We start from the raw sequence: 22,788 nt of genomic DNA on the forward strand, positions 1-22,788 counted from the left end.
CAGGAAAAGGCATTATTTTAAAGCATGACATTTGACCAAAAAAAATCAGATTTTTTCACTCATCAAGCCTCGAGTTCACTTGCGAGGCCAGGTCCGAGTCTTGTAAAATTGCTTTTTAGAGGCGCGTTTCAATTCAATCTGTTATAAACCGAGAGAGCGAGGGGGGAAGCCATGTATAAGTGCGCTCTTTTGGTTGACGGTCCAGGGTCTTCAATATTCTCTAGGATCACGACTCCCCTGACTGATTGGATTCGATCTCAATTAAGTAACATAAACCCACCTATGATCTAACCCAACAGCATGACGGTGCCTTCATACATTAACATCCAATATATTTTTCGCCACAAGTATGCTCCATCAGTGAGGGTTTACATGGATTACCAGGCGATGTGACAGCTCAAAATTGCATGTACAAGAACTTAAAAATCGAAAACGAGGACTTGAAAGGAAAAATAGAACCACCCACATTCCATCAACCCCCCCCCCCCCCCCCCAAAAAAAAAAAAAAAAAAAAAACACGAAAAAAAAAACCAACAAAAGAAGCAAATTGTCTTCCACGGCAGCAATTACATAGTGGCAATCAGCAAGCAGCCATAAAAGAATGGATGCTGAACACATTTCCAGAGCTTGAACCCCTGCGCCACAGTAACAACATACATAAATGACAGAAACACAAAATGTAGAAATCTTGAAAAATCAGTAGCTTACCGGGCTTACTATGACCTCTCATGCTAAAAGACAACTTCTATGATAGGAAGGGAAACCAAGAATGACTGAAATTTCAAACCCTTTTCCATTCTATTATGAACAAATACAATCAATATGTAGGGGTCAATGTACAAAAAAATCTATTTCCAACTGACTCACCTCCGAAACACCAAGTAAACCTCATGAAAGATTTACATCTTTGTTCTAAAAAGGATCAGTACCCTAAAATTATCTATCAAACCACCACCACCTTCTGCACACCTTTGATAACCCCCTAAGCATAGTGCGCTATCTTAATTTCCAGTATCATCCCCCTTCAAACTTTTTTAGAGAGGGAGGCAGGGCCTGTACAAAAAAATTTTATACTCCACCTTCGTAGCAGATACTTGGTTATACAAGATATTTGCTTCACATGGTTTGGACAACAAAGTCTAAGTACTGCAGAGGTAACATCTCTTGTCAATAAGCAACAAAACCACTCGTTTCTGTGTACAACTGTGTATGAAGTATGTGCATGGAAATTCTTCCAATGAAAATCTTCTGCAGATGTAATTCAGTTCCCAAAGCAGAGCAGCAACAAGCAAGAGATCAGAACTATTTGACACGAAATTCATGCCTGAAAACCGTCAGATTCTGAGTAAATTTATCCCTGTTCTTCGAATCCAAGCTTCGAGTAACATCTGCCATCAGTTTGTCAAAACAAAGGGCAAGCCGCTGATGTTGATCCACTGGCTGCAAGATGACGCAAAGAAAGTGTAAGCATAGGGATCACATTTTGGAAACAGGAGGCAGTATAATGGATGCTAGAAAAGCACCATTAATTTACAGTAGTTTCAACTGTTCAAGCTCAAACCCCACAACAAAATGCAACCTCCAAATTACTCATGATAGACAACTCTGGGGTTGCATGAGTTCTATAAAACTAAAACACATCGTGTAAACCATTATTTTTGTTCTTTTCTTCTTTTCAGTTATGTTTACAATATGAAACGAAACGAGTTCAATAATTCATCAACACCTGATCACCAGAAACTATGAAGAGTTGTGGCTGACAGGTAATCATTTGTCAAAAACATTAATCAAAACTGCACAGAAGTAATAAGAGGGGTTTTACTGGCTTCTAAGCCCTGTCAAACATAAATTTGAATGTTCAATTACAGAACATGAACCAAAGCAAATTACTAACTGAAGTGCCAAGAGAAAATCTTCTTCATTGCTTCTACTTCAGGTGACAATTTTCAGTATCCATTTGACCTGTAACAAATTACATTTACATAACAGCAATGCTATTTGGAATCTAACTCCCTGTCAACTTGTTTACCTGCCCAGAAATTTTTCTATATTGTATGGGGTTTCCTTGAGCAATTTTATCTGTCTGACAAATGCAAATCAAAGAGCAGGACTCTGCAGAAACACTAGGGTCCATGAAAAATTTAGAGAAACTAGTTCCTTAAGTCATGAACTACTTTGACAGAACAGCAGGTGTTGCAATTTATGTATTGCCTAACTTGCACTTCGCACAATCAAAATCCAGTACAGCTATTGAATGAATAACCCAACTTCCAAAATGATGCGAGTAAAACAGCAAATTGACTCTTCAAAGTTCAATCTGCTTTATCTCTCGATTTCCAGAAAAAGTAAGAATAAAATTCGCGTTCAGAACAAACGCTATATAACTCAGTCTCAGGAGGCTACAATTTGTGGCACCCATCGGCAGTTTTTACCTCAAATGGAAATTTTACAAGGATATTCATCAAGCAGTGTACCAAATGCTATTATGTCAGCCAATTTTGTATTAGCACAAAGGAAATGACATAAAGGGGAAGAAAATGTTTTAAGACCATATCCTATAATTGTGTCCAAGTAAAATGTCTCTTTGACAACATTAAGAACCATCATCAAACAAAGAAACACCAACTTTTGCTTGTGGAGTGCATATATGAACATTGTCAACTAGTCAGCTCAAACACGCCCCATTTCATTCAAGTTCAGCAAATCACACACAAAAAAAGTGCCACTAACCATTTTTTCTCCAATTTATTTCATCCAGGCTGTGTAAACACAAAACAAGAATCAAGAACAAACAGACAATACATCACAGGTATCCAACAAATATACCAAAAAATGCTTTCTATTTCATTCTACCTGAATATTAACAGATTAATGTCAGCAGAAAGGAAAGAAACAAAAAGAAGAGTCTGTAATTTTCCAAACAAACCACGCACAAAGATGCTCACATAATGAGAAAAATATTCGGAGCCCCAGCGATTGCTTCAGATTGTTATGGTCAAGATCTGGCCGAATCAAGAATAGAGTTGGGAAATGTAAAATAATTGGTTCAATGCTATATGACTTCTGTACTTGCTGATATCCTAGCCTGAAAGGTATATTCACCCTTCATAAACGATATATTGAGGCCCTCGCGGTATCAAATTAGTAATTAACTGTCGCCGCAAGGGATACATATTCCAATTTTAGAAACATGAAAAAGAAAATCCAAGTCCTCTTCTTTTCAATCTTAGAAACCTATTTAACAGTAATCCTAAATTCGAGTTTCATTCAGAAAGAATGGCCATTGTAACTACTGACTAGAAAACCAAGTTCCTTATGCAATTGCTTGAATATCCATAAAAAGGACGCTTAACTAAGTATCTCAACAAACACGCAACTCTTTGGCTCTAAAATAACATCATTAAAAAAAAGATTTGAGTTTGAGATCGATGAAAAATCATAGAAAAACAGAAATAAAATTATTCAACATTGATTCATATAGATGACAACAAATATTACACTAGCACTAGAACTAAAACACTTGGCTTATATACCTTGTGCTTGTGAGTAAATAAAAGTAGCAGCGCATGATAGTCAAATGTATCATCTATCTCATGGGCTCATTAGCATACCAAAATAACTCGGAAAGTAGCATTTCTTCTTATTATGTGTATTTCTTCAGTGAGGGGGCTCGGAGACTGGTCTATTGGGGAGGGCAGGTTTTAGCTGTGTGCGATGAATCACTGTCTAGCTTTGATGCATTATTTTAGTTCTACCCAAATGGAGTTGAACAAGCTTTAAATAAAACACAGTATAACTGTAACAAATACAAACTAAAAACAAAATCTCCCCTCTTTAAAATAGAGACATGATATTTGACAAGAAATAAGATTCAGAATAAGCTTCAAGAAAATTGTGAGTCATTGGATCATGATCTTAATTTGGGACCCAGTGGTGAAAACTACAAATCAAATAACTGTGTATTCTTGAAACTTGTACAATTTTCTTCACAAATAGCATCACTCTTTAAATAAATAGTTATATAACCAGGTAGACACTAACTGCATTTTGTTTAAAAATTAAAAGGAAAAGGATGGTTATGACAATGAATAAAGTAAATATTTTACCTGTGAAGCCAAAATTTGAGCTTTCAAATCAGAGAATATCTGCAAGTGAACAGTGCTTATCTTAGACAAATATTAAAAATAAAAGGGCAATAAAAACACAATTACTAAATAAGCAACTAAAAGGAAGATCCGTAGTGATCCAAATCAAACATATGAACTGCCACAGCCATGTTAACTTACTATTCTCAAATAATAAGCATACATAAAATTAAAGTTGTTACTCAAAGAAATTGAGTACACAGAAGACAAATGCTATAGACTCTTACCTGCTCACTGATAATAGCTAAGCTCAACATGGGTCTGCTAAGACTCCACTGGTTGCCACAGTCCTCAAATAAAAGAATCTCAAACAAAGTCTTCAGTATCTGTAAATGCAGGGAAACAATTCAAGTTACCAAGTATTCAACACAACAAAAATGACAGCATGGAAATAAAATCTAAAATGGTAAAAAAAAAAAAATTCAAAAGAAAGCTCTACAAGACAGTGCATGTTAAGAAAATTCTAAAAATTGGTGTCAGAGAACATGGTCAACGATTAAAAAAAGTGCTTTGATTCACATGCTCACAGGATAACTCATCATAACAATGCATTGAACCAATTTAGGCACCAAGATGTAGGTGCTAACTTATTTCCAGTAAGACCATGGCATCCTGGAGATTGAGTTCACAAGAAACTGACACATATTTGATCTAGGTGATGATGTGATGCAAGGCCTGAAGGCACGTGACCCGCAAAATCAATTTAATTTTGCAAGTTTAAAATTGCTGAGTTGGTGTTCTGAGTATGAGAGCAAATTTGGAATGCAAAGCAGGCAAATTTTGATGAATCGCCCCATCTAGTTGCTCATTCTTTAAACCTAAGAAAAAGCTAATTATTCAAACCCCTTCACCTATCCACAAATTTGAAATAAGTGAGCCCTGCCACAGTCATCTGTAATGTCTCTTTGTTCATGGGGAACAGTTTTTAAGGGAACATATTTTCCCCTGGTTTCATGTAACACAGGAGACTAAGCCAAATAAGAATTCCTTCTTTCCAAGTTTGCAGAGATGGCTAAAGCCTTCTATTGCCACTGACAAATCCTCTACTATGCTAATCACCGTCATCTAGCCATCCTATGTTCACCAGCAACCACAATGGCCTCAAAACTAAAAAGATGTCCAAGACATGCAAAATGAGTTTTCACTGAAAAGTCATTGAAACAGAACAGATGATTCAGCTTAGGAAAGATGTCAGATGTTGGATGTTTATCGCTTGGATATGCAATTGAGTAAGAACAAAAGGTAGCAAATAATACAAATTCTCTAATCAACGCATATATCAGTTCCTATGGTCAAAACAACAGCATAACAACAACCACGAAAGAGCAGTAAGAGTCTCAACAACCCACAAGTCATGCAAACCTGGGTAATTAGTAAAAATTACTCTGGAAGTTGTGTAAGAAAGCAATAAGGAAAAAAAGAGCCTAAAACCTCAAAATAGAAAACAAACTATTTATTCCGTAGAATTAATGAAAAGGAACAAAAGAAAGTGGCTTTCTGAAACTAACAAAAAAATACAAGATAAACATCTCAGAGAAAGATATCCCATGATCCATTTGAAATTAAAAGTAATAGAAGGTAATAATTCAGAAAGCCATTTTCTCTGCCACGTCCACCTTATTTTTCAAAGGAAAACAAAAAAGGTTCTTTAAGGAATCTCTTATTGTTTGTTTTCCGCTCTTCCTTGCATCCAAAAGAGTTAATAGTTAATCATCCACCCTCTTTCCATCCTTATACATCCATAAGCACAAACTCTTGTAACAGCAGGAAAAGGAAAACCGTTGCTTCTATGCTCTTGCACAATCAACATCTAAAATATTTCTTAACGAAAAAAGGAAAACTCAGAAATCAACATCTAAAATTCACCAAATAGAGATACCTGAAGGGAGGGTATTATACCATCAAGAACACTTCAGAAGACGAAACTTTATGTAAGCCATTTTTAGCCACACAAGACTTGCAAATAATATTAGGGAGGTGTACTATAATATAGAATAGTCTGACTAACCTCGGGAAACAAATTGGGGCAATCTGCAATATGACGAGCAAGATTAATTACAGCAGGTGAAGTGGGTGGCTCCCCCATTGTAATGTTGTTGAAATAGAAAGCAGCCAAATTGTCGACAGCAGATGCACACTGAAAAGTTCATCTTTCTATTTTAAATGCAGGGAATCAGCAAAACAAATCAAATATACATGGCATCACATTCAGATATGCCAGGTGAGCTTGGCATGACAAATCACCATGCATAAATGACAAGGGAAGTTAGTGAGAAGAGTGATGCGATCTGCAGTATTGGCATGACATACCTGTGATGAGATATTTGTATCCAGACCTTTAAGACCTGATTCCAGGGAACCAACAATATGCATGAAGGTGTTTGTATCCAGATTGAATATGAACACAATGTGGCTGCTAAATAGAACCTCCAAGAATGCAAAGTAAGCCCTTGTAAGCTGCAAAGAAACATACAAAGACACACACTTACCAGTATTAGTGGAAAAACATAGCAGTAGCCAAATTGACATGAGAATCAACCAACACCAAATGAAAAGCTACACATCATGCATCAGCCAAAATTGGTACACAAAGCATAAAATTTAGATGACAAATAATAAAATACGAAGAGTTTTGGAAAAAGAAGGAAAAACGAAAGCACATGCAAACATGTCCATATGGGCACAATAGAGTCACGCTAGCATGGTTTCTAGGAACCACACCCTGGAAGGACAGCATCAAGCCTAGGGTTCTTAGGAGTCACGCCTTAAATAAAGCATAATTCCTGGAAAATTAATCAAACTCTTTCTAAAAACAAAGCACTACAAACAAATGTATTCATAGACTCGATGTACTCATCTTAAAGCTATGCTGTAGTTGCATAACTATTCTAACAAGGATTCAAGACTCTGAAACAAAAAAACATAACCACTCCTATTTAGGATAGGAAGACCCAAATAACTCCAATATTTAAAATAAGGCCTAAACTCATGAAATTCCAGTCAATCAGGAAATTACTGTCTTTAAAATCACATAAAAATACAGGAACTTTGCTTGATTTGTTATCTGCATCAACCACAGAGGTGCCTGACAATCACCAAGTACAATAGGTACACATAAAATAATGTATCGCGTCACTCCATGTCATCTAAATTTGCAAATATTTTTGTGTGCAAGAAATGTTTGTCTGATCATCAAACAACGACAACATCGAGGAGGAGGGTGATCCCAGGCTCAATTAGTGCAAAAATAATATACTATTCCAATCCAATTGAATCAAAATTTAAAATATTTGAGCCAGAAATGTTCAGCGGTTTAATTCTATATAACAGATATTCCTGCTGCAAACACAGACCTCACAAAGTCTAAAACAACCAAAATGAAAACACAACTCTGCCAGCTTCCACAAATATATTCAAGAACAAAGCAACAAACAAGTTCAACTGCAAATTGCATGGATAAAATGGATTAACCTTTTCTACTTATCAATAGTCACAATTTAACCAAGCAGCATCAATAAAATGGATTCACCTACACGGAAAAAAAACTTGAAAGAAAATTAGTTCCATTATTCCCCAGTTCATCTTAGTGGGATCTTTCACCCCCATTTTTCTCCATCAATAACATTCTGTAAGACTATTGGTCTCCCAAACAAGTATAATACCCCTTCCAACAAGTTAAACCAGCACTATGAATCTCTATTCATGCATTAAGCATATCAAAAAAGGTCTACAAACTCAACTCCCAAGCTATCCTGCTTAACTAGAGCCGCCCCATCCCTACTTGCCAAAGAGAGATCCAGGAAATGCACCTTTGATGGTAATTTGACACAGAATCATACCAAAAAAGAGTAAAAAAGCATCACCCATAAGAAAGCCCACATTAAAAATAAAGTCTCCAGTACTTCCTAACAAATTTCCACACCCCCACATCAGAAGGTTTCCCATTAATTCCAAAATATGCTCAATAAACATTTCTTCAGATATGATCTCTCTCCAATATAAATCTCCAAATCCTTTTCACAGTGGACTCTCATCAAATGCATGTGAATTTTATTCCCAGCCCTCTTGTACTAATAGAAAAATTAACGGTTCCATTTTACCAAATGAAACTGAAAAATGGAAATTTTGATTTTGAGACTGCAAATGGAAATACTGTATGAATTTAAAATGAAGAAATAATTAGTTCTTTTTTTTATATATAGTATTTTTGGGAGTGGAGATGATTGGGTAGGTACAATGAATTTTGTTGCCTGCTTGCTGCTTATTTATTTAAGTTTGGATTGGTTTGGTTTGGAAGTGGGGAAGTTTGGGTCATTGTTAGGGTGGGTTACTTCCAGTTTACTATTTATAAAAAACAAGACATTTAGCAACTTGTAATATTAGTATATGCAAATAATTTGTTTTAGGTTAATCCGGACAACCAGGGTTGACCCTCTTGACCCGAGCCTTGTCCCAAGTCGGGTTTTAAAACTATGCCCCTATGTCCTTAACAGAAAAAGACATGCAAACACACAAAATATAGTGTATACTAAACTAAACCTTGAGGAGTAAGTAAAAACAAACACAAATCAATAAACAATAGGGAACATAGAGGCAAACATGAGGCAGGAAAATATCGATGGAATGTGAGTGAAAGCCAAGAAGTCCTACACACCTTTCGAAATGCCAAAATATCAGCCAGAGGAATTGACAGTGTCATCTTTAGAGCAATATCAAGTACATCAGAGAGTGCTCTATCACCATACAGTTCAAACACGCCAAAGTTGACATAGTTTCCCGCAAGAGCTGCCAATAAGTGGCAAATACAAGAACATCAACACATAAGATATATACTTATTATAAAGTTCATATTCAGTGACCATTGGACCAGTAAGGAAACAAATTAACAGTATATGGCTCAACTTGCTGCCATCCCTACTATTCAAATATAAAAAATACACATTTGCACAAAGAATATAAGTTATATATGCCACAACTACATTAAACTGATATAACGCAGTTTGATAGTTAGAAGAGTTATTTTCAAGCAAATTGATAAAGGGCTAGATGAGAATCCTTTGTCTTGTTTCAATAAACATGTTTTTAGGCGTGTGCATGTATGATTCTTCAACCCAACGGACCTTGAAAACTTCTCCAACAATGGTTTGTATATTAATATTCATCAGGCAAAACACAAATGACCAGCAACAAACTTATGGTAAAAGGCAAGTAAATCCAAGCAACTTTCAACAATCTCAGCATACAAATTCTTCAATTAACAAAAATAAAGGGGTCTTATATTAACCTCTTGACAGAATAGTTAGGCAAATCCATATTCCCTTGTATTTGTAGCCATATATGTCAGCAACATTTGGAAGAGATAATATCCTTGTTCCATAGGCTACAATTAATTTGCTGACTTCCCGGAAAAGAAGAATGCCATTAGGAGACGACGAATCAAAAGTTAAACGTTGGGCCTTGTTCAACACAAATTCAGCAGTGAATTTTAATAGAGGGGTGGTGACCTGCAGCACCAAATCAAATAATGATGTTTCTATATTGGGAACCAGAGAAATTAGACCAATGATCTATAATACATGGATAAGATTGGTAAAGTCACATTTCATTTGCTCTCTTTCAGCACGTTATTGCATAAGATAAAGTAGCCAGTGGCTCAGAAAACATATTACAATTTTGACTAAAATTTGAATAGAAGACAGCGCAAAAGGTTCCATTATAAGGTTCTAAACAACGCTCTTTTAGTTGAAAATAAAATAAATCATGATAAAACATGGCTCCTAAGATTTTGAATCTCTCTCGTATGTTCATACCTCTGGTGTGTCTGTCCAATGTGAAATGCCTTTCAAGAGAAGCGGCATGTGAGCAGGATACAGCCAATCAAATAAAAGCCCATATGTTCTTCGACTGAAAAATGGTTAAAAAATGGGCATGAAACCTAACAGTTCATAAATAAACAACCTCGTACCCAAAACCTATACTAACCTGTTTGTGGCCATAGCAATTCCTCTCAGATCCCTCATTAACCCAATTAGCGCATACTTCACCACATCAGTCCGAAACATCGAATCAGGAGTTGATTCCAACCTTATAAACACCTAAGACACCATAAATATTATTTAGGTAATCAATGAAATTCTACGAAAAAGCTTTTCTTTCCTTCCGAGTGAGTGCGGGAAAGTACTTGTAAAAGCGGTTCCATCGATGACTTGAATCTCACAGGACTGTCCTCCATGAATATTAACCAGCCAATAGTATAATAGAAGGTTGTTCTGCTACGAGAGCTTCTATATTCTTCTAAGAAAGGAAAGCGGTCCCTCTAAAAATTCAAAAAGAATACTTAATATTAATAACACATCATTATTTCAAAGAACAAACTAAAAGAAGAACAGGTAAGCAAAAAATTTATGCCAGAATTGTAATTACAGTATGGTTGGCAACTATAAATTTGACAGCATCCAGCTTCAAAAGCAGCTTTCCAGTCATATATCTAAACAAAAAAAAAAGTAACCAAGTAAATAAATGAAAAATGATCAGTCAAACAAGCAATCATTATGGATGAAATTAAACTTCATGAAAACATAACAATATGCTATACTACTTTTAGCCAAAAACAGAAGCAGTATACTAACCCGGATGCCAGCTCCAAGAACAAGCTTAATGTATGATTAATGACCTCCTCACTCTAAACCAAGCACAAATGAAGGTATGACAAAAACTTTCTGAAAAACATACTGAACAGGAATCAAAGAACAATCCAGAATGAAGCATTCACCTCTGTATAACACTTTAAATTTGTAGCGATTTTTGAAACAATCACATTCAATAATAGTAGATGATCACCGAGTCCAAGAAGTTCAGACAAACGAGCATATAGCTGCTGCAGCACAAAAAGAAAGACTTAAGAATATTGACACTTGCAACGCTTAGAATGAAGACAAAAAACACCTCATTACCTTCGATGAGTGCACAGCCTGATCACCAACATAAGACTTACGGAAATGCTGAAAGAAGGTAAGAATTGCTCGATCAAGTCTTTGCTTGCTTAATTCACCATACCTCTGTTAAATACAAGGGCAATGAGTATACTAATAAAATCAGTGCCAAAGTTGTTATTGAGAAATTGGTGGAACCTAGTTCAGATATAATGGAACAAAAAAAGCATGACCACAGAGAGGGAAAGGATTTTTTAGAGCAACAATTACATAAGCATGTTTTCAAAGCCTTTAAGGAAAAAAATACAAAGACCCTTCTTCTCTTAAAAGAACAAAAGCAAACGAAAAGGCAGATATGAAGCTATGCAAATCATTTGAGTGTTAGTAACAAGAGTTACAAAGAAAACCTTCAGCATATCAAGTGTTAGTAAGCAAATGATCACCCAAATGGATAAACATAACTGTATATTTAACATCTAATGGATTCCCGCTACATTAACCTAGAGTGACAAAACAAAGCCATTCAGTATTAACTTTAAGCTCGGGAATGAACATAGACGCAATATTGTTGCCAAGGTTCATGAAATAAGTGGTGAGCCATGTTATCCAGATTCCATAGCCTCTTTGAGAACATGTGCAAAAGAATTCTTCCAATTTCCCTACTGTTAAAGATGCCAGAGTAATTCTATAATGATACTACAATAACCCATCTCCCCATATGCCCAAACTACATGACAGCAAACAAATAACAAATTGAAATGCCAGCAAAGCCAATAATGACACATTTTAACCTCCAATAAGCTATAGCATCAATTTGTAACATGAGATCTCTGATATGAAGAAATGCGAAAATTTCAGGCCCTGAGACAAAGTTCACAAGGCAAAGTATTGACAATAAGCAAACCTAAAAGAACATTATCTATGCCAAAGCACTTGTCTGGGCATTAAACTTAAATGCAATGAATATAATGTCATGAGCACATTAAAATAAAAAAGGGAAAAAAGTGACAGATTCAAGTCAAATAGAAAATGGTGCCAGGCAAGGTTTAAAGAAGTCAAGGAAGAGACTATCAGCTGCTTGTAAGAGGAGTTAATAATTGTCAGTATATTAGCAGTTTTATCATCAATAAATTGGTCTTTGATGTAAATCTCTTCTAAGAATGTGCCTCTATAAAATTTTATAGAAGCAAAAGTGTCAAGACTTTTTTTTTAAGAAAAAAAGGTTAAAACAAGTCAACATCCAATGATGCTATTTTTCCCAGAATCTATCCTACCAATGTGGCCTTCTGCTAGTTTGTAAGATGTTATGCCCAGAAGACCTATGCTGAAGAACCTAACATGTCAGCGTCCATGAAGCTACCCAGTTCTGATACAGCAATAATTCTCAAAAACTAGAAGATAAGATGTGGGTCACATTGCTTCTAGCATATATGACACTTCAAATCAACTCAATTAATAATAACAAAGTAGAATTCCCTTGCATCTCGAAAACAAAGCTCCAATCAACTTAGTTCTAGCATACATGACATTTCAAATCACCTCAATTAACAATAACTAAATAGAATTCTCTTGCATCTCAGAAACATAGCTCCAACCAACTTAATCAATTTTTTTATGTGCACAAACCATAAAAGAACAAACAAGATGGATAATCGAAATTATATTTGCAAATTGATTAACATAAATTCAAATGATTTAAACAAAAAGATGGTTACACAGACAAGGAAATAAACTGATATTCAAATTGATAGCATTATGCAGAAATAATTAAAGATCACATATCAATGCTGTATGAATGCAGAAAAGACTCAGCATATCTCATATACTGTTTAAAAGGAAAATGAGAGAAAAGATAAGCAATTTGACACTATTCCATTTCACATTACAGGCCATTATTGTTGGTATACCTGGCTATGTATCCCACTGTCAGTAACATTTATTAATTGCAAAACACGAGCTGAAAGTTCTGCATCAAGCACTTCTTGAGACTCCACGCTGCATGAGATAAATGTAACAAATACATTGATAATTGCAAGTACATATGCATGTTATTCCTATCACAAAATGCACAAAACAAAAATGAAAAAAAAATTTACCTACAGCCAGTGGATTGTTTTATTTTAAGAATAGCAGCAATGATATGAACAATCCAAGAAAGTTTTGCCTCAATAACAGCAAGCTCACTGTTATCAGCACTCTGTCGCAGTGCTATTTCCTGTGTATTCCATTCAAAAATAATTTTTAAATTTTTTTTATCATATTGAGTGTCCATAAATATTCAACATCCAAAGAATACATCATCCAATACACTTATCGTACCGTGTATGCTTGCAGAATAGGTTCCATTGTGGTTATTATATATAAACTACTTGTTTGGTACTGCAAAAAAAAAAAAAAAGAATAATCATAACAGACTCCAAGCCTTAATGGGCTGGTACAATCATGAGTTTGGCAAACGTGTAATTCAGGAAACTAAAATTAGTATCTTCAGGGACTTCTAAATCTAGAAAACTCCAGGCGGGATAAGTAACAGGGAGGCTATCACATATTATATTATATATAGAAACTAGACCTGGAATCTGCAAAGATAAGGAAAGCAATCTAGCTGATCTTGAAGAAGCTCAACATTATCCAATGGATCGTCATCGTCAGCAAATCCAGCCTACATGAAAAAGGAGTGCCAAATAGGAATTCAACATTTTATGTATAATTTAAAGAGAAATATCAATCATGAAGACAAAGCAGACCTGCACAGAATTAAATCTTGATGTTATAAAGCCTTCAGTAATTTTAGGCACAAATTCATCAAGCAAACTTGGTGCCTCTCCCTTCAAATATGGTACAGATGTCACCAATCTGGACCACAACCCTAGAAGATAGTATACACTGCTGCTGGCCCACTGGTAAGACATGAACTTAATCAGCAGATAAGTTGCGAAAATGCAGTATGGATCCAAAGCATGTTGTTTCAGGCACTTAAGCATGATATACTTATTGTTGCAAGGAGGCATTCCATTATTAAACATAGATGCAGTTATTTATCACGAAGGCTAGATATGACTAATTTTTTAATCACAATAGGAAAATAAACACCAACCCACCTGCCAGGACTGCAAAGACTTTAAAGTGAACTCTGCCACCAACTGTATCCAATCACTGTAGCCTTCCACATTCACAAGCTCTGACAACTGCAGTAAATTTTGTGTATCAAATGGAGTCAGGTTTGTAGTTGTATGTAATTAAAAAGCATCATGCAATGCTATGAATACATGTCACCAACAGATTTTTTTCAGTGAAAGAAAAGCATTTTAATAAAGAGGAATTAAAATGGGGTTACAAAGAGTAAAATTAATTAAAATAATTAAAAGCAGCAGAAACTCTACCCATGCACATGCACAAATTTGCGGTTATATAACATCAAGTGGCAGTCTCTACAGACATGTGAATATGCCCATGCAAATGAAGCTGTAAACCAATAGCATGGGAAAATGTAACAAGAAAACAAAACATAGAAGTAAAAGATCAGTGTCAAAAATGTGACTATACAATAAATTACCTGATAATTCACTCTGAAGCGTCCAAGAAGGCGACAATACTCATGGTAATTGTCATGATCAGCAAGACCTAATAATGACCATGTCCCACTAAAATCAGTAAATGAGAAGCAAACTGGGGGGGGGGGGGCAACAATTTTAAAAGTTGGGAAATAAAAAAATGAATAGCTGGTGCAAAACCCAAAACAGGATAGACAATTAGAACATACACACTTCTAAATTGACACATTCATTCAGGGGCCTCCAAAACCCCTTCAGAATTGGAAGTGAAAGGAGAAAAAGACAATGAAACTGTTCAACAAGAAGTATTCGCTAAGCAAGCATGGTTAAAATCTCTAAACAAACAGATTGCAACCACTTAACACCAACAACAATTACAGAACTTTCACTCCAGAGGTCCTATGCATGCCAACTTTAACAGTGATCTATTGTCCACGCTTAAACTCATTCCGAAGAAGGAAAATGGAGAAAACAAAAATAGGAAGGAAGTGACCAAAATGATTCAATATGATGAACAATTTAAGAAAAAAACCCACACAGAAATGCAAGTGCATTTTATTTGAATTCTTTTAGATATAATTTATTATAGTAAGATATCCTTGAAAGAAATACATCTTGAAGGAGAATAAGAATCCTCCAAAAGAAAACAAAACAAAACAAAGAAAAAGAAGTTAAACAGCATAGAAACCAAAACCAAAACAAAAGAAATGCATATGCATTGTATTTGAATAATCACAGGGTACAATCACATAACCATATACTACAAGGAAAAAGAAGAAGGTAACAGCACCCTGTCCTGTTTGAAGAATTTCCTTGGTTCCTGTCATCAAATGGGCCAAAAACTTGGAACGAGCAGCATCATTTGTGAACAAAGAGCGCCGTACTGATGCTAATCGGACCAAGCATTCCAGTGCCTAAAAAGAAAACCAATAAGAACCCCCAGCAATGAAGAGTAACACAGCATAGAAACACATAAATCCACATCTCAAACAGACAAATAACAAATGGACAAAAAACTTAAGTCTGAATTTCAACATCCAACAAAAACAAGCCTGCACATTTTAGAAGTGTGAATTTACATAAATTCTCCATTATTCATTTACATTTACATACATGACAATATTTATCAGTTTCTTATTTTTTTGGATTAATGCTCTTCCTGATAGCCTTGGTCCTATGACAACAGCACTACATCCAACATTTTTTTAACATTGGAAGTGTGAATTTGCATTGACAAAGCACTAAAAGTACCACTACGATACAGGACAAGTACCACTATTATTCAGGATCAGATGAACTACATGCAAAAACAATCAGCACAGTTAAGATGTCCTCCTAATTAGTAAAAGTTGCCATGTTTGCCAATAATTTATAGGCTTAAGACCAAACATCTTTCAAGGATGCAAAAGATGTAAGCAAAGACTCTTCCCTCGAATCTCCTTTTCTTCCCTCAGCAAAAAAAAATATTTTCATAAGAGAATGTACTATTAGCATGGGAAGAATGCACAAGATGAGTTAATAAATAAGAAATCCTCCGAAGCAACAAAGACGATGAAGAAACCAAACTCAATATAGAAGAGACACCAATCCTGCTAAATATAAGCAAGAACAGCACCCATTAAGGCACCTAAAGCGCTACATCACAAAGATGCAAGGAACAGAACCAATCCTTAAATTCTAGCATTCTTATCCATCCAAACACAACAAGTGAATCCACACGATAGAAACTTAAAATCTTCCTCCAAGCCACAAGGAAATTGTCAGCAAATTCACCATCCTAAACAAAATTAACCTCAAAACCAAATAATCTATTTCCCTCAACAAAAATAGCCAACAAAATGCAACCCTAAATATCTTTTCTGAGGAGCATCAACAAAAAAGGCACAATCTCCATGCATTCAACTCCACCACAATTTACACAACCATGACCCAAAAGAAACCAAGGCCCAAAAGATCCTAAACACGAGTTATCCAGTGTGGACCAAAATGGTCTCGCGAAGCTAGTCCCTAGTTGATGCAAGTCCTTCTCTAACTTGAAGAGCAGAAAACCGAAGTTCAAAAGGTAGGCTCGATGTAATTGAACTTGACTGATAAGGAGGGGAGAAATAATGTTTTAAATCCGTTAAAAGAGTCATAAAGCAGTGAATCCTTCTCATGCCTGCCTTGCTTTCTTTTTCTTAGTAGGGAGGAGCAAGCACAATAGAGCTCTTCCATCCCTACCCAACTCTCTTTTCCTTAGACCTATATCCTACCTTATCTTAAGCTTCAAAATGCACACATTGACAAATTCAAGATCTTCTTCACAAAGATACATTCAATGTACCAAGATTTTAAACTTATCTTGTAGACCAGCTAAACCATGCATGCCAATGCATAACGAAGCAAGCGAGGAAAAATATTATAGGACTTTAAGTGCATGGTCAATACTACGATGGTGAATCATAAAAATTTATAATGTGTGATCATAAGCAACACATCAACTAACCTCTTTTGAACAAGGAGATGTTGTAATAGCATAATAATCAAAAAAGATCTGCAATGTAGAAGGATCCTCTAAAACAGACCTCCAGGATGTCGGAATCTACAAAATTACATATGTTTGCTTGTAACAATCCAATCCATATATAACATATATAGCACATTCAAGTGTAAGGAAATTTTACAATTAAGAAAAGATCATACATTACTAGAATAAGTAATCAAAACCTGAATAGTACCAAACTCCTCTGAACTTTCATCAATTGATGTCCCAACAAAATCAAAAGATAAACATTTTAGCGAAAGAGAAAGTGCCAACTCTTGCAATCGACCTGTAACTGTACCAGACATATTGTAAAATATCAAAAGGACTAATAAAGAAATAGCTACAACAGGCACACATGTGGTGGGTGGGGGGATAAGAACATTAAACCATTACCATCATTTTTCAGTTGACCCAATGATGTTAAAGAAATTTGGAATATTTGAAAAAGTGATTGATCCCTGAAGGAGCAGGCTACCCTTCGATGATGTGTTGACGACAACCCAGTATTTGGCTGAGAATTTAAGCATCAAGAAATGCACAAGCAAATGTCAGTCATCGGAAAACAACAGCAATGGTGGTGGTGGTGGTGGTGGTGGTGAGCAATACTAACAACGACAACAACAACTAAGTGATGGTAGAGAGAGAAGAGTCACATTCAAACAGCAAAGGCAAGTTATTTATGTCTTGTAATAGTGGTAAGGGTGATCTGTATGAAACCTTTGCGTAGCATATTGTGGAAAGGCATTTTACAATGAATGAATGAGATCTATTAAGTACAAGAATAAGAATTGTAATAAAACTCTAACAGCCCTGGAGATGTCAAGGGTCATTCATTCACTACAAGTATATAAGAGGCTAACCAGTTATCTATAAATAATGCAGTATATATAAGTACATGAAATGACAAGATTCACTTGCCCCCGAAACAATGATGCATGGAGTATTTCAATGATGAATTGCAGTTACATTTCTTCATATTTTTAACCACATGAATGAAGCATGAAGCTCCGCTTTGATGCATGATGTTAGGTACTAAAACTTACCCTCATATTCCTTCTCCTTTTATTTATATTTATATTTATTTTTATTTTTAGAGCCCTACCCTCATATTTTTATTGAAGATGTTGGAAGCTTAAAAGGCTTATGGAGCCTCTTTATATCCAATGAATCATTAAACTCTAAGTATCCTTTAGCAAAGTACTATGGAGTCTATGTTGTTTGAAAAAGCCTTGACCTGGCTCTGCTAGTTGGGCACAGTTGACAATAGACCAATACAATAGGCATCCGAGCTAGACAAAGTGAAATTAGTTTAAAAAAAACCATCTAGAATCTAACACATTGTTCGAACAAGAGAAAAAACTACGAGAATTAGAGATACGAAGTTAAATGAGGAGATCCAAATATCTCTCAGAACAGTATTATTTATGAAAGCACAAACCACGTGATATTGGATCATTTATTTTCATATAAAATTGCCTACAAGAAGCTTTACGCATTCTACTGGAGCATCATGCAATCCAAAAAGGCAATAGAGACGGGAACCAAATAGAAAGAATAAGATTCTATTTCCTATTGATTCTCCCATTTCCAAACATTATATTTCGCTGGAGGAAAAAGAAAAGAAAAGAAAAGAAAGGTATTGACGAGGAATTTCCAAACTTGTTTTGACTTTTGCCTTGGATCCTCATTATTTGCATTATTTGAGTGCAGCACGTATTCATAAATAACCTTGTTCCATGGAGAATCGCACAAATCCCAATTTTCTTTTAAACTAAATAACCAAGACCCATCCCATTACACTTTTAGATCAACAGCAAACTCCTAACCAACTAGGTGATCTCTTCTCCTATCCTCCATATAAACCACAAGAAATCTCATCCAATTTCCAGATGCTTAAGAATCAAAAGTGAAACAAAGATGTCACGAGGAATCCCAGACAAAGATATCAGTCGAAGCATGATTCAACCTCAACAAGCAGCCTACTAGCCATTCAAATTTCTCAATGCATTTCATTTGTCACTTGCATAACTACTGCAAAATTACTAAAGGGCATTGCCTCCTTTACGATTGGGTATAAAAGCCACTTTGGATTCCCATGCTTTACATATCAGTTTGAGTTAACCTTTAAGAACCCATCATGTGGCAGCTGAGTGGATAGATTACATAATTTTAGAAAATAAGCATTCATGTTGCATATCAATCTCAAGCAAAGCATTCGTAATTGCTTCCATTTTTTGCTTCTCATAAAAATGGAAATAGAATGATAATGTTGTAAATAGTTTTGAGCATCATACATACATTATTTCTAGGAATCATCACGAGAACATAAAGTACATTTAATTGTTATGTACAAGATAGCAACTAGCACCATACTATTGAGAAACTTTGACAAGTGCAAGAAACCAACCTGATTCATTTCAGACACAAGTTGATTCAATATCTTCAAACCAATTTCATAGTGATTTGATGATGCCTATACAAAGGAGAGAAGTAAATAATAATAACAACAATGATAATAATAAATGTTTAAAAACACACCTCATCAATAACAGTGCACTTCCAAATGACATAATCAATAACTGCAGGTCACCAATTAATGCATGATATAGGACAAAAGAATCAATATGTAGTATAAGAAAAGCTGTAATGAAACACTTTGAAATCTCATAAGCAGCATGTAGAGCTTAGTTTGCTAGATGGAAGAGTGGCACATGGCAATTTAAGGGGTGATGTTAATTAAGAATGAAAAGGCAGTCCAATAAAGGATAGAAAGACAAAATTTTATTTAAACACCAAAGGAATAATTAACCAGTCAAAGTACTAGGACTTGTGCTTGCAATTAGAAAAACATTATCTAATCAACTCCTTCCGATATTTATTCTTCATCTTTGCCATAACACTGAAGATGGCCATTTGGAACAAGCTCGCCGAAATAAAAATAAAAATAAGGACCATGGCAACCCTGAAAATTTTAGGAACTTTACATTTTAGTCCTACAATCTGAAACTTTCTTAATTATACCCTTTGAGTTGAGGTTTATCTCACAAAAAAATACATAATTTGATTTAGTCTTAAATTACTTGTCAATTTAAGAGCAAAGATGTTATCAGTAACACCACCTCATCAAAGCTAAAGCTACCAGTTGGTTTTACATCTTCAATACTATCAAAATAAGTAAATACACATCAAAATTCAAAAAAAAAAAAACAAAAGACTTGCATAGGTATCGTCCACACCCCTAGCATTCCATGAAAATATAAAAATAGCCATAATGATCCTTTAAGAGACACAAAACCATACAAACTAAAATGTGAGGAAAACCAACGTGCAAACATCTCAGCAATACACATTCTGCAATTGCACGTAAAACCATAGAATAAAAAAAACATCGCACTTGACTAAATAAACTTGTATAAAATACCGCAAACATAGAAACAACATAATGATTTCATCTTAAATTACTTGCCATTTCAAGAGCCAAGATATCATAAGTAGCAGCATCTTGGCAAGGGTAAAGCAACGAGTTGGTTTCACTTATTACATGCCAATTTGAAGGCAAGGAAATTATCATAGCAAAACATAGACAAGGGTAAGGCTATAAATTGGTTTTGTTTATTACATGTGAATTTAAGAGCAATAAAATTATCTTAGAAAACACCTCGGCAAAGCCAAAGCTACGAGCTGGTTTTGCTTCATTAATACTACCATGAGAAAGTACACGTCAAAATTCAAAAAACAACCAAAATTAAATATACCAATGAAAAACTCGCATTGGTATCATCCATGTCTCTAGCACTTCACAAAAAAAAATGATAACATCCATATACATCAAAACATGAGAGAGCAATAACACACGGAAACGCATAACATCCAACCTGACTCAAGAAATCAGTAGCCTCCTTAACTACTTCTCTAAACTTATCATCATCAAACCATCCAAACTTCGTAACACGACAGAGAAGTAGGATTAATGACGCGTTAACAAAATGCGGCAACGGTCCTCTCGTAGCCAAATAGTTGATTAAGTAATTCCCTACCACAAAACAAACACAGACAAATTCAATCCAGGTAACAATTAAAAAAAAACTGATCAAAACAAAAACAAACTAAATATATTACTGATATCAAGACGGAGCTGCAATGAGAGGCTGTGATCAGTGACTTGCTTCAACAAACTAGAACTGGCGAGCATCAACGAGTAAGGCGTAGACGCATTGTCAAGAATGTACTGGCATTGCGAAATGTAATCTGTATTCACTGAAAAGCATTTCAACGTATTCTCAGCGTGTGCTCTCTCTGCAGAATCTTGTGAGTTATATAACCTCTCGCACAATGCTTCTAGCTGCGCTAAACTCTCCATCGATAAAACCAAACCCTAACCTTCATCATCATCATTAAAACATAACCGCATTAACTAATCCAAAATTTTAAAAAAAATCAATAATCGCTGAAATGAAGAATCGATAAATGTTTGATTACGTGGAAAAGATAGTGGAAGTTAGGTTTGATTAATCAGTGAAAAGAGCGATTTGAAGAGGAAGAGAAGAAATTCAGGGGAGGACATGGAAAAGGAGACAAGTGAACAGAAAGAGAGAGGACTTTTGAGATTACCTGATGGATCTGAGATCTAAAAAATAGTGTTGAGTAAGGGAATTGGTGTTTTTGTTGATGTTTTCTTATGATGGAGAGGGAATCGAAGAGAGAATCCGATTTTTTATTTTTTGTTTTTTGTTTGGCTTAGCTTTTTGTAATAGGAGAGGGGAATCTCCAATGGCAGGAGCCTTGTTGGGTTTGGCTTTGTATTTTCTGTTCATTTCTTTTCTTTTTTTTATTTCTCTTTTTGGGTTTATGTGTAAGATAGTTTTTGAAAAGAATTTTATTTTTAAAATTTTATTTTGAACATTAACAAATCAAAAAATATATAAAATATTAAAAATTTTATTTTTTAAAAAATCATGATCACAGCTTTAAAACTAACAAGATATAAAATAATAATATATCTACATTGATTTTAAGCTGTATAATTCAATATGATAGTTTGTTGGAAGGTGATGCTAAAGTATTTTAGGGTAAGAAAACTTTTGTTTTGTGATACATTAAAAAATTATAATTAAAAAATAACAAAGTTTAGCATTATTAATTATGATAGCTTTTATCTATTGCTCAACCACATTAAAAAAAAATTAATTAGTTAAATAATTTTTTATCGGTTTTTTACACGTAATTACATTCTAAATCTTGATTTTATAATATTTTGCTTTCCATTTATATGAATTTACTTTTCATTTATTTTAAATATAAAAAAATTATTTCATAATAATATAAACTAAACACATATTTTTAAAAATTATAATTAAAAATATTTTTTAAAACCCTGAAAACTATCAAAATAACAAACACATTTAAATGGATGCATTTTAGTTTTTAACGAGATACATTGCACGTGCGCTGCCGTAGGCTTGCGTATCAAATGTGTATGGTGTAGAAATTGTGAATCGGCGCGAAATAAGCCGACAAGTATCGAAGGTGCGAAAGAAAGCTAAGGCGTTGTCAACAGAACAAATTGCGAGCAAAATTTTGAAAGCATAGAGATGTTATAAGAGTAAACATCTATGAAATTAGAGGGAATAGAA

General features: G+C 34.8%; 1 protein-coding gene across 7 annotated transcripts; it reads right to left on the reverse strand.

The window, feature by feature from the left end:
- Positions 1-770: 770 nt before the first annotated feature.
- On the reverse strand, positions 771-21,935 carry LOC133701658 (uncharacterized). 7 transcript variants are annotated; one of them, XM_062125660.1, is made up of 29 exons: positions 21,767-21,935; positions 21,275-21,530; positions 21,031-21,188; positions 19,563-19,628; positions 17,549-17,666; positions 17,314-17,447; positions 17,117-17,212; positions 15,422-15,545; positions 14,634-14,701; positions 14,179-14,265; positions 13,825-13,977; positions 13,650-13,739; positions 13,397-13,456; positions 13,174-13,292; positions 12,985-13,072; positions 11,099-11,203; positions 10,918-11,022; positions 10,775-10,827; positions 10,569-10,632; positions 10,327-10,461; positions 10,128-10,240; positions 9,956-10,049; positions 9,430-9,649; positions 8,800-8,930; positions 6,456-6,602; positions 6,154-6,282; positions 4,373-4,471; positions 4,107-4,145; positions 771-1,440 (listed from the first exon to the last, which is right to left on the reverse strand). In XM_062125660.1, the coding sequence occupies exons 2-29, from the start codon at positions 21,513-21,515 to the stop codon at positions 1,303-1,305; spliced, it is 3,174 nt and encodes a 1,057-aa protein (XP_061981644.1). In that variant the 5' UTR covers positions 21,516-21,530; positions 21,767-21,935; the 3' UTR covers positions 771-1,302. The 7 variants fall into 7 exon arrangements, with proteins under 7 accessions (XP_061981644.1, XP_061981650.1, XP_061981646.1 ...); XM_062125666.1 differs by having other exon boundaries at positions 17,338-17,441; positions 21,275-21,535; XM_062125662.1 differs by having other exon boundaries at positions 17,314-17,441; positions 21,275-21,535.
- Positions 21,936-22,788: the final 853 nt, after the last annotated feature.

The sequence above is a fragment of the Populus nigra genome, chromosome 8 (assembly GCF_951802175.1).
Source record: "Populus nigra chromosome 8, ddPopNigr1.1, whole genome shotgun sequence".
Lineage (NCBI taxonomy): Eukaryota > Viridiplantae > Streptophyta > Magnoliopsida > Malpighiales > Salicaceae > Populus > Populus nigra.

Excerpts from the sequence above, each read along its gene's own strand:
- LOC133701658 (XM_062125660.1), bottom strand. The coding sequence starts at position 21,515 with ATGGAGAGTTTAGCGCAGCTAGAAGCATTGTGCGAGAGGTTATATAAC. Across the intron at positions 9,650-9,955 it reads ATTGGACAGACACACCAGAG|GTCACCACCCCTCTATTAAA; the intron begins GTATGAACATAC and ends TTGGTGCTGCAG. Across the intron at positions 8,931-9,429 it reads CCTAACTATTCTGTCAAGAG|CTCTTGCGGGAAACTATGTC; the intron begins GTTAATATAAGA and ends ACTTATTGGCAG.